Here is a 17,720-nt window from a genome sequence, read left to right as displayed (position 1 = left end):
TAGAAAAGCTGGATGTGTACAAGTTTATGGGGCCAGATGGGATGCACCTGAGGGTGCTGAGGGAGTTGGCCAATGTGATTACAAAGCTGCTAGCCATTTTCTTTGAAAACTTGTGGCAATTGGAAGAGGTCCCAGATGATAGAAAAAGGGCAAATATAGTGCCTATCTTAAGAAAGGGAAGAAGGAAGGTATGGGGAACTACAGACCAGTCAGCCTCATTTCAGTCCCTGGAAAAATCATGGAGCACATCCTCAAGGAATCCATTTCTGAGCACTTGGAGGAGAAGAAGGTGATTAAGAAGTCGGCATGGATTCACCAGGGGCAAGTTGTGCCTGACCAACTTGATTGCCTTCTATGATGAGATGACTGGCTCTGTGGATGTGGGGAGACCAGTGGATGTGGTACACCTTGACTTTAGCAAGGCTTTTGATACAGTCACCCACAATATTCTCCCAGTAAGCTAAGGAAATATGGGCTGGATGAATTGGCTATAAGGCAAACAGAAAATGGGCTGGATCATCAAGCTCAAAGGGCAGTAATCAATGGCTCAATGTCTGTCTGTCTGTCTGTCAGTATTAAGTGGAGTGCCCTAGGGGTCAGTCCTGGGGCTGGTTTAGTTCAATATCTGCATCAATGGCCTAGAAGATGGGATGAAGTGCTCCTTCAGCAAATTTGCAGATGGAGGATTGGACCAAAAAAAGAATCGTATGAGACTCAATAAGGACAAGCATAAAGTCCTGCACTTAGGATGGAACAATCCCATGCACTGGTACAGGTTGGAGATTGACTGGCTAAGTAGCAGCTGTGCAGAAAAGGTCCTGTAGGTTACAGTGGACAATAAGCTGAATATGAGCCAACAGTGTGCCCTTTTACCTCAGTCTTCATAGGTATACTGGGCTGCATTAGTAGAAGGGTTGCCAGTAGATTGAGGGCAGTGATGAGGTGAGGCCACATCTGGAGGGCAGTGAGGGCAGTGGTGAGGCCGCATCTGGAGTATTGTGTCCAGTTTTGGGGCCCCCCACTACAGAGAGGATGTAGATAAATTGGACAGAGTCCAGCAGAAGGCAATGAAAATAGTTAGAGGGCTGGGGCACATGACTTCTGAGAAGCTGAGGGAACTGGACTTATTTAGTCTGGAGAAAAGAAGATTGAGAGGAAATTTAATATCAGGTAAAAAAAACCTCTCACTAGGCGGGTAGTAAAGTACTAGAACAGGTTACCCAGAGAGGCTGTGGAATCTCCATCCTTGGAGGTTTTTGAGACCTGACTAGACAAAGCGTGGGCTGGGGTGATCTAGTTGGAGATAATCTTGCTTTGAACAGGGGATTTGGGCTAGATGACCTCCCAAGGTCCCTTCCAACTCTAATTTTCTGTGATTCCATGAGAGTTTACTCATGCTCATATAATGTAATGAACTTTAATTTCAAAGGGATGATATCCATGGATGGATAACTGGCTATTTGGAGTTCTCCTGAGACCTATACCATGCCTACAGTATTTTTCTAAAATACTTCCAGAACATATATTTTGCCTTATCATCGCTGTATGAAGAATCATATAGCAGGAGTGCTGAGGTACATAAACTAGTAGAAAAAGAGCCCTGATTATTACTTATCCTGTACTCATGGGTGCATCCAGATGAGCATGGGCATTTGTTTTCCTGGGGACAAATAGCAGTGGCATACCTTGTGCTGCTGCTACTTGTCCCCATGGAATGCCCATGCCATGTGCATGGCAGGCTACCCTGGGTGGGGTAGGGGAGGCTGGGGCCAGCAACTGTGCTGGCCCCAGCAGCCTTGCCTGGGGGACTTCCAGGGCTGTAGCTGTGACAGGAAGCCTGGCTGGCAGCTGGAGTGTGGCTCTGGCTAGCCAGGCTCTGGTTTTGGGCAGCGTGCACTGCCACCATGACATCACTTTGCTTTTCTTTGGCTTGGGTTTTTTTGACCCCAGGATCTCCTGGGGTCAACCCCTCCCCACACTGCAAGGCAGCAGCATGGGGAATGCCTGCATGTGGAGTGTGTGGCACCACAGACAGGTTTGCAGCACCATATACTCACATCTGTGCTTGTCTGGATATGGCCATATTTATCAGAATTAGCTTTTTGTTTTTATATTCTCAGTCCATATGATATTGCAATGGACTGACTGCATTACTTTATTTTTACATCTGATGACCAGTCAGAACCAAGTTATGAAAGCCCATGAGTAAGTGAGTTAGTTCGGGGTCAGCAACATACAGCCTCTGGGCCAGATTCAGCCTATGGAGCCAAGAGACTTTGCTTCTGCCCACACTCATGCTGGGGATTGGCAGCTGGAAGCTGTGCCTGCATCAGCCACTTCTCCCCACTCCTTGCTTCCCAGCTGCAGTGTGGGTGCAGCTTCCGGCCAGTGGGGAACTGAACCATGGCTGAAGTGGTAGCAGTGTGGATGTAGCTTCCAGCTGCTCAGCCCCAGCACAGTTCCCTACTGGCTGGAAGCTGTGCTCATGCTGCAGCTGGAGAATGGGGGGAGGGGGCAGGCTGGGAAAAAGCAACTGCAGCAGCCTAGGTACAGTTCACAGCTGCCTGGTTCCAGTGCAGCTCTCCTCTGGCTGGAAGCTGCTGGGACTCATGTTGCAGCTGGGGCGCGGGGACTGGGAAAAGTGGCAGGGATGTGGGCGTAGCTCCCACCTGCCTGGTTCTGGCATGGGTGGAGGCAAAACCCTTCACTATAGCACTTTGCTGCACTACATAATTTAAATACTATTTGCAACAAGGACCAAAAATGCATGTATTTGGGGAAAGGCAGCTCTGGGTAGGTGCATCCTGAGGTTGATGGACGACAGGTCCGGACTCTGAAATCAAGACAGTGATGACAGATAAAAGGCCTATATCCGCCTATGGGAAGAGACCTGGGTTCCACTCCTGAACTAATTAGACTCAATTATTTTAAGTGTATTGGAGCAGGGACTGTAATGTAGCCACTCACTCCCTCCTTACAGGCTAATGCTCTGACCACTTGGCTACTGTCATGTGCTCACTTGCTTGCACGCGCTCTCTCTCTCGCTCTCTCTCTCTCTCTCTCTCTCTCAAATAGTATTTAAATTATGTAGTAATTTTAAAAAGTGCAAAGTGCAGCAGCTTCAAGAGGAAGAACTTCAAGGAACTTTCATTAGAATACTGTATAGTTTGTTGATTAGAGCAGTCGTGCGAGATGCAGGTTCACATCTCATCAGGCAGAGGAGGTAGCTGAACTTAGTGGTTGAGTGCTCTGACCATTGAGATATTGGATACTTGGGTTCATCTGCTCTGACAGCTGTGTTATTGTAAGAAAGGCCTGGTATAGGCATGGATTTAGGTTTGTGAAATTCTAATGCAACTAGTTGAGATAGGTGCTTCCTTGAAACCTAGGTGAATATGGTCTCAAAGAGGTGGGGCATAAAACCATAGAAAATTAGGGTTGGAAGGGACCTCAGGAGGTCATCTAGTCCAGGGGTTGTCAACCAGGGGTATGCATACCCCCGGGGGTACTTGAGAAGGCCCTAGTGGGTATGTGTGGGTGGACAGGGATGGAGCGCCATCATGCACCATCCTGTGCTGGCATGCAGGTGCCGCCTGTCCGGTTAAACCAGGGGGCGGGGGAAGATCACACGTGGTGGCTGCCACCACTCTGCATTCGGCTGTGCGCCCCCCCTGCCACTCTGCATCCGGCCGTTGGGGGTACACTGCTCCGTGTCTGGCTGCTGGGGGTACACTGATTTCAAAAAGGTTGAAAACCCCTGATCTAGTCCAACCCCCTAACAAAGCTTTGGCTGAGTCTTGAAAACCTCCCAGGATGGAGATTCCACAGCCTCTTTGGATAAACTGTTCTAGGGTTTTACTACCCTCCTAGTGAGAAAATTATTCCTAATACCTAACCTAAACTTTCCTTGCTGCAACTTGAGACCATTGCTTCTTGTTCTGTCATCTGTCACCACTGAGAACAGTTTAGCTCAATCCTCTTTCAAACCTCCCTTCAGATAGTTGAAGGCTGCTACTAAATTTCCTCTCAGTCTTCTCTTCTCCAAACTAAATAAGCCCTGTTCCCTCAGCCTCTTCTCAGAAGTCATGTGCCCCAGCCCCCGAACCATTTTGGCTGCCCTCCGCTGGCCCCTCTCCAATTTGTCCACGTGTTTTCTGTAGAATGGGGCCCAAAACTGAACACAGTACTCCAGATGTGGCCTCTCAAGTGCTGAATAGAGGGGAATAATCACTTCCCTTGACCTACCGGCAACACACCTATCAATGCAGCCCAGCATGCCGTTAGCCTTCTTGGCAACAAGGGCACACTGCTGGCTTATATTCAACTTATTGTCCACTGTAACCCCCAGGTCCTTTTCTGCAGAGCTGCTGCCCAGCCAGTCAGCACCCAGCCTGTCCTGGTGCATGGGATTGTTCTGTCCTAAATGCAGGACTTTGCACTTGCCCTTGTTGAACCTCATGAGATTTCTTTTGTCCCAATCCTCCAATTTGTCTATGTTACCCTGAATCCTAACCCTACCCTCCAGTGAATCTACTACTCCCTCCAGCTTGGTGTCATCTGCATACTTGCTAAGGGTGCATTGTATGCCATCTTCCAGGTCATTGATGAAGACACTGAACAAAACTGGCCCCAAGACTGATCCCTGAGGCAGTCTACTTGATACTGGCTGCCAAGTAGACATTGAGCCATTGATTACTACCCTCTGAGCTGGATGCTCCACCCAGTTTTGTATCCTCCTTAAAGTCCATTCATCCAGCCCATACTTCCTTAGTTTGCCTGTGAGAATGTTGTGGAAGACCATATCAAAAACCTTGCTAAAATCAAGGTATACCACATCCACTGGCCTTCCCACATCCACAGAGCCAGTCATCACATAATGGAAGGCAATTAGGCTGGTTCAGCATGGCTTGCCCTTGGTGAATCCATGCTAACTGCTCCTAATCAGCATAAGGCACACATCCTTGTTTTCAGGAACTCCTAGTGGCTGTCATGGACAGCTACCCTCTCAGTTTGCTGTCTTTTGTGGATCTCATTCTTGGGCACTTTGCACTCTCCACACATTGCTTAGTGTGCCTAGGGCTCAGATCCGCAAAGGTGCTTAATTTCCTTTCAAGAGTCTGTCTAATTGATTTTAAACAGTTACACTGATTTCAAAGTGGAATTTGGTAGCCTAAAGACCTTTGAATACTTGGCCTTTAGTGCTTAATTTGGGGATGTGGTTTCCACTAAAAATTAGGCATCTAACTTATGTTAACTATTAATGATTGTCAGGGTTATGTTTTATATAAATAAAATCAATGAAAGCTAAAATAGAGAGAACACTCCGGTCTGAAGTAAACTTAGCTGCACCCTCATCCATCCTACTATCAAGGTGCATCAGGGCTACATAACGTAGATAGCTGCATAGGATTTTGCCACAAAAAAGGCAGGCAAAACTCAAAACAACTTGGTAGCACCAAAGGCATGTTTGACAATGGCACGTTAGACAACAGACTGATGGCACAAGGTAATACAGTGCCATCACCTTCTCTCACACTGTCTGTACCATTAATCTGTTATTTCAGGCATGCGATTCTGAGAGCAATAGGGAGTAGCTGGTTCTGCTAACAGAGAGCTGCCCTTCTGATGTGAGAGCAAGAACTGCAGTTTTGATCAGCTCTTTGTAAAAGATATAAGAGGAGAGTTGTAGCTTCTCTATCCCTTGCAAACAATACACCCAACCTGGAACAAAGGATGTATCACAAAGGAGGTACACAAAGGACAAATGTGAACATGTAGGAATAAAATCAGGAAAACAAAGGCAAAAAACAGACTAGGGAAACTGTGGTTCCTTTTGTCAGCAGAGAAGGTGAGCCATTAGTAGATGAAGAAGACAGTAATCCACTCTTCCTACTTTGCTACACACAAACACCCACCCAGCACTTTTGAAAAGCTTGAATTTATTCAAGTCAGCAGGTCCTGCCAAAATTCAGCCCAGGATGCTGAAGCAAGTAGCTAAAGAAATCTCAGAGCCAATGGCAATAATATTTACAAACTCTTAGATGAGCGATGCACCAGAAGACTGGTGAAGGGCTAACATAATACCCATCTTTAACAATGGGTCGGTGGGAGGCATACTAAGGAATTATAGACTGGTTAGCCTGAATTCAATACCTGGGAAATTATGATAGCAAATTATTAAAAAAAAGAAGTCATTTACAAAATATCTGGAGGATGGAGGTGTCAGGGTTGTGTGTAGCAATCAGTTTGCGCAATGCAGTGAACTTTAGTAAGGCTTTTGACAGAATTCCCGATGCCATTTTCATTACACTGGTGAAACATGAGCTAGACAGAACTACCTTTAAGTAGATATGTAATTGTTTGAATAACCACAGGCAAAGACTGTAAACAGATCAGTGTCAAACTGGCAGGAGGTCTCAAGTGGCATTCCACAGAGATCTGCCCCAGGGTCAGTGCTGTTTAACATTTTGATTAATGACTTGGATGCAAACATAGATAATATGTTGATCATATCTGCAGATGACAAACTTTGGAGAGGTTACAAACACTGGAAGACAGGATTAAAATCCAAAGCAATGTGGCTAAATTCGAGAACTGGGCAATAGACAACAAAATGAAAATAAACAAAGATAAATGTAAGGCAATGGACATAAGGAATTAAAACCAAATGCACAAACACAGAATGGGAGATAACTGGTTTGGCAGTAGCACTGCTGAGGATGACGTGGGGTTTATAGTGGATTATATGAGATAGTGATATGAGGCTCTCACAAGAAAAGCAAATGTCATTTTGAGGTGTAACAACAGGAGCATTGTATGCAAGACATGGGAGGTAAGAATACTCTTCTATTTGGGGCTTGTTAAGCTTCAGCTAGATGACTGTGTCCAGGTTTGGGCAGCACATTATAAGGAATCAGATATGTTAAGTGGCGACATGACAGCAGTTAGCAAGTATTTGAAAGACTGGCATAAAGAAATCAAAGAAACATGGTGCTCCCTTGCTGTAGAGAACATAGAGGCAATAGGTTTAGATTGCAGCAAAGCAGATTTAGGATAAATCTCAGGAAGTGCTTCCAAACTATAAAAGTAGTATGGCAATGGAACAAACTGCCTTGCAAAGTTGTGATGTCTCCCTCACTGGAGGTTTTCCAAAAGAGGTTTGATGGGCATGTATCAGGGATGGTTTAGGGATAACACAACCTAAATCTGTGCAGGGGGTTGGATTCCATGATCCATGAGTTCCCGTCAAATCCTATATTTCAAACCAGGCCCTTCTCAAGGCTGTGTTTCTTAGAGTACTCCAGCATGTGTCTCTCTTATAAGTAGTTGATGAAACAATCCTTTATGAACACCTGGTTTGAAAATCTGATTCCTAGGCTTCAATTCCAACTATGGCTGGAATTCCGCAGTTGGAATTTGAGCCCCTTACTCTTTTGATAAAATAAATTCCATTCAACATTATGTTTGTACATTGTTCAGTTGAGAACTTTAAAAAAACTCTAAGGTTTTATCTATTCAGCTTGGAAATCATATATATAATTATTTTCATAATTGTATAGATTGGCTTGTCCTGACCTTCTTAGCCAAAACTTTTCTATTGTGGATGGTTGCCACTTATAAACCCAGAGGTGCTTCATGTTGCAACATATCCCATTGAACTGTCAAGTATTTTAAAGTTTTTTTCAGGTCGAAGATGCTATTTAAATGTAAGTCATGTCCAACAAGAAAAACACCACTGTGTAGTGTGAAATAGATGATAGTAAGTCTATGAAGAAAACCAAGTGTGAACATGAAAGATGGATTAAAAGGAAAAAAACCCCTCACAATGGAAGCTGTGCAAGAGAAGGAAAAGGAAAAACAAAAAAGGAAAGAAAAGATATGAATGAAAAATATCCTAAAAAAGACTTTGAAAGACAAAGGTAAATAACCATGAGTACTATAATAAAAAGAAGAAATAGTAGAAGGAGAAGGAAAAGAGGTTGAAATAAAAATAAATGTGAAAGATGTTAAAACATGGAAAAAAAGAAGAAAGAGAAAGCCAAGGAAATGAAACACACAGATAAGAAGTCAGAATGAAAAAACCTACCTTTCTAGGTAAAAATATTTAACAATAGAGGATGCTGATTTAGACATGACAGGGCATGAAATGCATTGTATTTATATCACACCTACTGTATTGTACTGCTGAGTTCTGTCAACAGAACTAGGTGTTAATTAACAAACACAGCTTGGGCCACTGGGTACACATTGTTATTCAGAACTTATTTTCCTCACCTTTAACAGAAAAGGAGAACTAGAGATACACTTTTTCTAGAAATCAGTCTATTTTCCCAACTGATACACATTGAGGTGAAATAATTTTTATTTTGTGTGGTAGAATCTTTGATGCTAAAAGACATGTTTAAAAGTGCATGAAAAATGCTGATTTCCATGTTATTACTTTCCTGAATTATAGTATCTTTCTTAATTACATTTCAAGAGCATATGATAAGATCCCAGTCTTGCTATAAGAGCATACGAGACAAATCTGAACATGGTTAGTAAAAACATAAGAACTGCCTTACTGGGTCTGACCAACGGTCCATCCATCACCATCCCCTATCTGTGACAGTGGCAATAGTAGCTGCTTTGGAGGGAGAGCGTATGAACAGGGAATACTGTATTTCCAGTGTATAGGTTGACGTGGTGTATAAGTCAACCCCTTTTTCTGCTTAAAGAAGTTAGGAATTTCGTAGATTTGGTGTATAAGTCGACCTAACTTTTTGGATCAGAAATAGGGGGTTGACTTAAAACAGTCCCTGGACATCCTCACTGCATAGAGGGGTAGACACGTGCTGCAGCACTGCTCACAGAGGATGGGGCTGGGCTCAGCTGGCATGGCCCCATCTTCCTTGAGCGGTGCTGCCTGGGCTGCACCAGCTGAGTGCTGAGCCTAGCACCGCTCAGATGGGATGGGGCCGCACCAGTCGAGCGCCGAGCCTGGCCCTGTCTGCTGTGAGCGGTGCTGCTGAGTCCAGCCCCACCTGTTGTGAGTAGTACTGGGCTTGGTACTTGGCTGGTGCAGTCCAAGCAGCGCTGCTCACAGGGGATGGGGTTGTGCCAGCCAAGTGCTGAGCCCAGCGCTGCTTGCTGGGGATGGGGATGAGAACAGAGACTGGCTTGGTGCTTGGTTTGCATGCCCTCATCCCCTGCAAGCGGTGCTGCCTGGGCTGTGCCAGCTGAATGCAAAGCCTGGCCCCATCTGCTGTGAATGGCACTGGGTTTGGCACTTGGCTGGTGCAGCCGGGCTCAGCACTTGGCAGCACTGTCCTCAGCAGACAGGGTCAGGCTCAATGCTTGGCTGGAGCTGCCCCATCCCCTGCAAGCAGGCTCAGCACTTGACTGGCACAGCCCAGGCAGTGCTGCTCGCAAGGCAGTGTTGCTTGCTTGCACACCAATGTTCCCTGCAAGCAGTGCTGCCTGGGCCACACCAGCCAAACATTGAGCCCAGCACTGCTCACAGGGGATGGTGATACAGTGTATAAGTCAAGGTTGAATTTTAAGAGTTAAAAATTGGGCTTCAAAACTTGACTTTTACATCGTGAAATACGGTAACTAAAGCAGTGGTTCTCAGCCTTCTACACTCAAGGTACCTGTCCATAACTTTTGTGAACTGACACACCGTTAAAAAAACTAATATATTTATTTTAGTGCTTACTTTCTTAAAGAGGGGCTGAGAATGAGGAGCAGCAGCTGGCAAGGAAGAACCCATGCTGCAGTGAGCTGGGGGTGTGGAGTGGAGAAGGAAAATCTGTAAGGGAAGAGTCTGCACTTATCTCCTTAAAGCCAGCCTGCATTTATCTTATCTTATCTCCTTTCTCCCAGTGGCACACTTCAAAGGCTGCCACAGCACCCTGCTTTAGAATCACTGATTTAGAGTGATATGTCCCCTGTCATGTCCTCCCTGGCATCCACTGTCATTGGTTTAGGACATTAGTGTTGAAAAATACATACTGTCCAAGATTGAACATAGTCCCATCCAGTGTATGCCATTATCACTTACCTCACCTGCAGTTTCTGGTTTCAGATCTTCATCTGGATCTACATCAACCCTAATAAAGAAAATAAGAAAAATGGTGAAAGACCTGATGCAGAACAGATGGTCATGTGAGAGAGATGTTTCTTTGTATCATATCACTCAGTCTCAAGTAGGCAAGAAAAGGGTAGTGGCATTGCCAGAACATTAAGATCAAATCAAAGTCATTCACAATAACTTTACATGAGAAATTATACACTGTTTACCAGCATTCTTAATAGCTAAGATCAGCTCTGCACTCTGGCTTTGACACATTTACACAGGGTAGAAGGACCAGAGGGGAGTATAAAGGAGCTCTAAGTACTATGTAAACTAGGCAGGGAGGATTTGCCTGGTGCAGGCATTACAGTTGGCATCTGCAAGGGGCCTGACCTCCAAGGTCCCCTCCATAGCTCCATAGGGACAAAAATTACACATAAACCAGTATAAGTGATAGGAAACCAGATTTAAATCTGTACCACAACAGAAGTTTAGTTCACGTAAACCACTTTCAAAATGGCTGAAACCAGTTTAAGATAAAGCAGGATGGATATATTATCAGACTTCAGTGGTTTAGGTTAAATTGGTTTATTGAGCTTCTGTCCCAGATCCTCTCCAGACTCAAGTTAACTCACAGTCCCCCAGCATCCCGGGATGCTTTGCACCTCCCCCACAAACCCCTGCCTCCCAGGTGCACGGGCTAGCCTTGGCCCAACCTGTCTGCTCTGGCCCAGCAGAGGGATATGCTCTAGTGCCCCCTGGCATCTGGCCTGGGCCACTGCAGGCATGCGGAATCAAAAGTGAATGTCTGTTCACTTGCTTATCAGTTCAATTTATGCAGCTCAGGCTAACCTACAAAGATTGAATTGATTCAGCATCAGGCTTTCTGACTGTCTGCACTTAGACTATAGGAAGCCTGCTGAGGAAGAGCCGGAAGTAGGAGAGGCATGTTCAGGGGAAGGCTGCAACAAACAGTACTTTGGAGATTCTGGGCATGCTGCAGACCCATAGGGCAGCTAAATGTGGCTACTGTACCTGTTACTAGGGTGGAATCTGAAGAGTGAGGGAGGTGAAGAGACAGTTTACAGCTATTTTAATCCTTTATTTTTCTGCACTGTAAGTCCTGCACTTAGCTCCATATCTCAACTCTGGGGGAAAATAACACAGAGGTGGAACTGGGTGCTCCACAACCTGGGCAGCTGTGCAGTGCCCAAGGCAGTGACAGCTGCTGCATGCTGATCACAGCACCAAGAAAACAGATGATGATGATGGTCTTCACTGCAGCTTCCTGAAAGCTGAAGAGAGCAAATTGTGTCAGGTAGGTAAGACAAGGGGAAAAAAACTGGCAATGATGAGATGGGCAATGGGAACAACCTGGATAGCAGTTTTAGCAGTGTGGACAGACAATAAAGTCTGGGCATTAATGAGAATATGTAGGAAGAAACAATGAGATTTGGACAGTGGCTTGATGTGCATAGCTAGAGAGGTGATTAGAGGCCTAGGTGGAAGTGGCCGTTTCGTGATGATATCCATAGTGAGAAGAAAGAAGGGCAATGAGGAATAACAATGGATAGACCTATCACTGGATCTCAAGTCAAAAGGAAACCAGTAGCTCTGAGTGCCTGAGAAGCCATTTGAGCTAATGCAAAATCTACTGATACAGATAAAATGTATTTTTTCACTAGGTGTTCATTTAAGGTCACTTAATAGTTTTGCTTATTGTATATATATTTTTCCTATCAGCTTTATTCTTAAATCCTATTTATTATTTTTAAATAATTTATTATTAACAATTACTTGATCCTACATTCTTTACTGGAAATATTATGCATACATTCTTATACAGTCTGAGACAAGAACTAGAAGTAAAGTGGATGCTTTTATGTGTAAATCCTGAAAGGAGGAGTGAAAAGACAGTTTGTTTCTAGCACAGATCTCTAGTTTCAAAAAAATCCAGGTCTTCCAGGCATAAATATTTTCACATTTTTATTAAAACTAATGATCCCAGTCCTGACTCAACAAAGAGATAGAATGAATAGTAGGGCTGTGAGAAGCTTCCAGTGCTGATTTGATTCAGAGGAGATTCAGCCCAATTTGATGGCTGAATCTCTGAATCCGATAGAATCAGGAGACCAATTAAAAGGTCCAAATTGATTAGAAGCTCTCCACATCAATTTGGAAAAGATTCGGAGAGCTTTAGAGATTTGGGCAGTCCTTGCTCACTGCTGCAGGGAGCTGGACCCAGACTCTGTGCTGGTAAGTAGGGGGTGGGGAAGAGGGGGGCTGGAGGAAGGGGGAGGCAGAGCAGACCTGGGCGGGGCACCTGTGGGGGGACTGGGGGAGCAGGGAGGTCAGGATGCTCATACAGAGCCCCCCATGCAGTGGGGGGCAGTGGGGATTCCCACCCCTGCCTTGGCAGGACCCGATGAGTGGAGGCTTTTTTTTTGTTTTTTTAAAGAGCTGGGAGCGTGGGCAGGGGATGGGGGCTTGTGACAGAGTCCCCTATGCAGCACAGGGCAGTGGGGGGCAGTGGGGATCGCCCCCACACCTGGCAGCAGTCGGTGACTGGGGGCACATTTTTTTCCAAAGAGCTGGGAGCTGAGGCTGGTTGGGGCAGCCAATGACGGGGCTGGGAGAGTGGATGGGGGATGGGTCCGATTCGGAGATTTGGCCAATTTGGCTACCGAATCTCTCAATCAGATTCAGCTGAATCAATTTGGGATAGTGATTTGAATCAGCGAATCAAATCACTGTCCCCCAAATCGGCTGAATCCGAAGCAAATACTAGCCGCTTCGCACAGGCCTAATGAATAGCTGGTTATTTTTTTACTCAAGTTTTGTCCTTTAAGTTAGCAGAAAAACCACAGAAAGTACCGACCTGGAATAAATCACATTGTCATATCTTAAAAGGCAATCAGGACTCATAGTAGAGATGATATCTTTTATAAGACCACCAAGATTTTTATTTAAAAATGTCTTTAATTGCAAGCTTTTGGGCACAAATATGCTTCATCAGGCATTGGAGAAAAGACTGTAAAAGTTATCAAACTTCTCAACCTTCTGTCTCAAAAGAAACAGAAATCTATGGATAAAGAAAATCTGTGGATTTAGGAAGCTTTGCAAATGTTGCTGTTTGTGCTGAATTTACAGTCCCCTGCACAAACAGGGCTAAATTGCATTTCACTTTTTGTGCCAAAATGGGGTGTACACCTTTGCATAACTGCAAGTTTTGGTACTGAAGTTAACAAACTTTTACAATCTTTTCTCTCGTGCCTGATGAAGGGCATTTGTGCCTGAAAGCTTGCAATTAAATAATTTTTTTTGCAAAAATCTTGTTGGTGGTCTAATAAAAGACACCATCTCTACTATGAGTCCTGATTGCTTTTTCTTCCAGACTAATATGGCTGCAACCTGGATACCATTGTCATATCTTAGTCATTTAAACTGAAAAACATGAATAGCCTGTAAGAGCTTAATTGTCAGCTTAACACTGGATTTATAATTTCCTTTACAGTAGTGATTATAGTAACTGAGATCAGGGCTATTTGTGCTGGGCACAGTATGGACACATGGTGAAGGACAGCATTTGCCCTTGCAACCCTAAGTGTAAACAGGGAAAAGGCGGTGGTAGGGAAAAAGTACTACACAGTGATGTGACTTAGAATCATATGAAGGTAGGGCCGAAGGGCTCTCGTGAGGTTAAGCCCTCAAAAATTGCCTAAATTCACTAGGAAGACCAGTGGCAGAAGAAGGAAGAGAACTCAGGTTTCTTAACTGCAAGTTAAGTGTCCCATCTATGGTGTCATTGTTCCCCCCCCCCAAGATGGGACAACATGTCACCATGAGGAAACACTGGCAGTACAATGGTTAAAGGTCTTTGCAGATCTGGGAATGAAAGAAAGTCTATGCTTGATAGGTGTAGTTCAGGAGGCTGCAACATGAACTTCCTCATACGCTCTTCTACTTAATTAGCTTGACCTGACCTCAAAGAATTATCTCCTGGGACAGAAGTAATTTAGATTTCACGCAGTTCTGAACTTACTGGAGTTGTGAAACTGCCAGTTATGCCTGACTATGTATGGTGGTGTTGGGATGTGTTTATTAGGCAATGAGCTAAGACAATGGAAAACATTTTACCTGAGACTCAAAGACTGTTATAGTAAATGTGAAAAAGCTACAGAATGTAGGCATTAGGAACCAGAGCTTTTGCCTGTACTATCATTTCAGTCACAGGGTGCATCTATACATGCATTAATGTGCCTTTTCTAATGCACATTAAATTTAGTACCTCCAATGTGAGGTACTGAATTAATGTGTATTAGGCTGTGCTGGTGTGCAGTAGCACACTTGCACACTTTTTTAGTGATGCTTTATGTGCAGTAGATTATTTTACTGTGCATTAGCATAATGTCATGGTTTTTTATGTGATGCTTTAATGTGAGGTAAAACAGCCTACTGTGCATTAAAGCACATGTGTAGATGTGCCCACAGTGATGCAATTTCTGTCTCAAAAGAAACAGAAATCTATGGACAAAGAAAATCTGTGGATTTAGGAAGTTTTGCAGATGTTGCTGTTTGTGCTGAATTTACAGTCCCCTGCACAAACAGGGCTAAATTGCATTTCACTTTCTGTGCCAAAATGGGGTGTATAACTCTGCATAACTGCAAGTTTTGGTACTTACACACAGTTTGTGAATCATCTCTGGGCATGCAAGGGACATGCCCACTGAGCATACTCAGTAGGACAGTGCTCTGGCCAGGAAAAATACAGTGCCAAATATTCACCCCGGTGCGTGTGTAAGGTTAGCTACAAGTCCTGAAACCACAGGCAGGCAACAGCCAGTGTGTATGAGGAGAAGGAGGTGGGCCCTCCTACGTTGTTACCCAATATTCTAGTGTGTGGGGCACTTATCTAGGGAGTGGGAAATGGAGTTTAGGCCTCCCTCACCCAGAAAGGATTAACATCTGAACCTCTTACTTCCCAGCAAAGTGCACTAGCCACCATGCCACAGGGTAGGCATTATCCAGAGCCCTTTCCAACCCTCCCCTTGAAGCTGAAACCCAAATGCCAAGAAAGGGAGATATGTAGGGTCAGGTGGAGAGCAGGCCCCAGAGTGTGTGGCTCAGTAAGAGAGAGGCTTCCATGGATAGAAGGAGGCTTCTCGGTTCTAGCATGGGCCCTTGCTTCCAATGGGGTAGAATATCCCCCACTGCTCCCTATTCAATTTGTCCAATGAATAGAGTGCAAGGTACAATGGTTATCTTCAAGAAAACAGGCTTGCTAACATCTAGCCTGTAGCTTAGTGGTTAGAGCACTTCACCAAGATATAAGTCCAAATCTTCTCCAGATGATAGGGCCTAGAACAGGGCAAAATGTGGCCCGGGGGCTGGATGAGACCTGCCAGGCTATTCTATCTGGCCTGCAGGGCCCTAAAAAATGTAGTAAATTAATATTTATCTGCCCTGGGCTGCCTGTCATGTGGTTTCATAGATTTCATAGACATTAGGGCTGGAAGGGACCTCGGAAGATCATCGAGTCCAGCCCCCTGCCCAAAGGGCAGGAAGTCAGCCGGGTTCATAGGATCAAATGAATAGGATCAAATGAATAGGATCATGGTCCTTGATGGCTTGTCAAAACTCAGTAAGTGGCCCTCCGCCCAAAATAATTGCCCACCCCTGGCCTAGAACCTGGGGCTCCCACTCCTGGGTAGGGTCCTGCTTTTTTCCCCCATGCTTCTGCTCCTCCCTACTTCCTTGGTTGTTCTCTAATTTTTGTGTCTCTTGCATGTTTCCAGGCCCTTCCCTGATTCATTTAATCTTTTCATCAGTTCTGTGCCCAGAGAGTACTAGAGTTTGCCAATTTTCTGCAGATCCTGTTAAACTTAGTGCTTTTTTCTTCTCACAGGATTTCAACCTCCCTCTGTATTTACCATGGCCATTACTCTCCTTCCTCACAGCCAAAAAAAGCCATCACCAACAACTTTTCTTTCTGACTTTCTATTCTTTGTGCCCTTTCCTCCTAAACCTCAGCATCTAAGGATGACCAGAAAAATACTGAAAAGATGTCCTTTTTCTTTGAAGCAAACTAAGCAGTTAACAAAAGGTTTTCTTCTTTAAAAAGCCCCTGAAGTGGTGCAATGTTACATCTTTAGAAAGACAGTGAAATATTGCCATTACTTTGTTGTTGTTTTTTCTTACAAGTCACAGAAACCTCAGCTTCATTTAGCTTTTTTCTTTTCTTTCTTTAAAAGGAAATGGTAAGAAAATAAGGGATGAAAATAGGTATTATTCAATCATTATTTCTTTCAGAATTTAATACTAAACAGCTCAGTGAAGTACTAAGTTTTATGGGAATTGCTTGCGCATGAGCAGGCTACAACTATAGAAGAGACAAATTTAAGTAAGAAATAAGGAACTAGATGGCAAACATGCTGATATAGGAATCCTAAAATGGCAAGAAAATGTGGTTTGACTACTAATATAATGCTACAGCAATAGCACTACAAGGGGGAGCAGGGAGGGCATTTCAAAAGTTATTTTTAAGTTCTAAGGGATTTTAAATGTTGTCAAAATGAAATATTATTCAGTGGATTGTCCCTCAGCCCCAGTGTGATGCAGTTTGAAGTATAAGTAAGCTGACACCACTGGATAAAGCCACCCATAGATGCTTCCCAAATTGTTTTTTTTTTTAAACCCAGATTAATGCCTCCCTGCCACATTAGCTGATTCTTCTGTTAGCTGTTCACAACTTTCCTGATTTTTGATTGATGGTCATGATAAATTATGTGAATGTTTGGTTTATGGATATGTCACAACTGGGGCATAGCCTGAAATTAGGCTCATTGCAGTGGTTTTCAAGATGTCTTGTGAAATGGAAATTTTGAAATCTTTTTTTCTTCATTTTGAAATGTCAGGTTTTCATTTCAAAATTTGATTCTGGTTTTACATTTAGAATCATCAAGGGGAGCTGCTATTTATTATTAATTAGAACAGCTTGTTTTCTGTGGATCAACACAGCTTTGCATTTATTGTGTAAGATAAAACTTTTATTTTACTTCTATGAAATCAGTAGTATTATACAAATGACAGGTTTTGAAATAATATAAAATAAATAAAAATAATAGAAAATTTACACATATAATAAATACATTCTAAAACAAAATGTTAACATTCCAAAAAATGTTCTGAAACAACAACAAAAATGTTAAAAATATTATTGTGGGAATTTCTGTTCGAATTCAAACATTTTAAAAGTGAAAATAGAATTTTTTGTCAATAGAGATATTTCTAACCATTTCTCTAGAGCCCTGTATTGGTTTGCTGTATATAGGAAATTAGTTGAAATAGGCCCTAATTATATATTGCGTCCAAAAATTTGGTGTGTCCAAAATCTGGCTCTGAACTGTGTAGCTTGAGCCAATTGCTAGCAATTAGGAGTTATTGTTACCAGGCGTTGTGCTCTGCTGTGCTAAATTATCCCTTTAAATTGATGTTATGTAGATCCCTCTGTACTATAAGACTCATCATTTTTTCAGCAGCAGACAGAATGTGTTTGATAGTAAAAAGAAGAATTTGTCACTGAATATAAAGCTGTAGATAAGATCTGTTTTTATGTGGTCTGAAATGAAAGCGGAATAAAGGTAAATCTCAAACTGTCAAGGGAAAG

At 43.6% G+C, this 17,720-nt stretch overlaps 1 protein-coding gene across 1 annotated transcript in view; it reads right to left on the bottom strand.

Moving 5' to 3' along the window:
- The window catches only part of SLC9A9 (solute carrier family 9 member A9), a 413,235-nt gene that overhangs the window by 100,243 nt on the left and 295,272 nt on the right, over positions 1-17,720 (bottom strand). Inside the window, exon 13 of the mRNA XM_025208443.1 lies at positions 10,043-10,091. Coding sequence (XP_025064228.1) covers positions 10,043-10,091 — 49 coding nt within the window. The remainder of the gene's footprint in view (positions 1-10,042; positions 10,092-17,720) is intronic.

This window comes from Alligator sinensis, unplaced genomic scaffold, assembly GCF_000455745.1.
Source record: "Alligator sinensis unplaced genomic scaffold, ASM45574v1 scaffold846_1, whole genome shotgun sequence".
NCBI classification, from domain to species: domain Eukaryota; kingdom Metazoa; phylum Chordata; order Crocodylia; family Alligatoridae; genus Alligator; species Alligator sinensis.
This window is presented reverse-complemented; position numbering and strand designations above follow the sequence as displayed.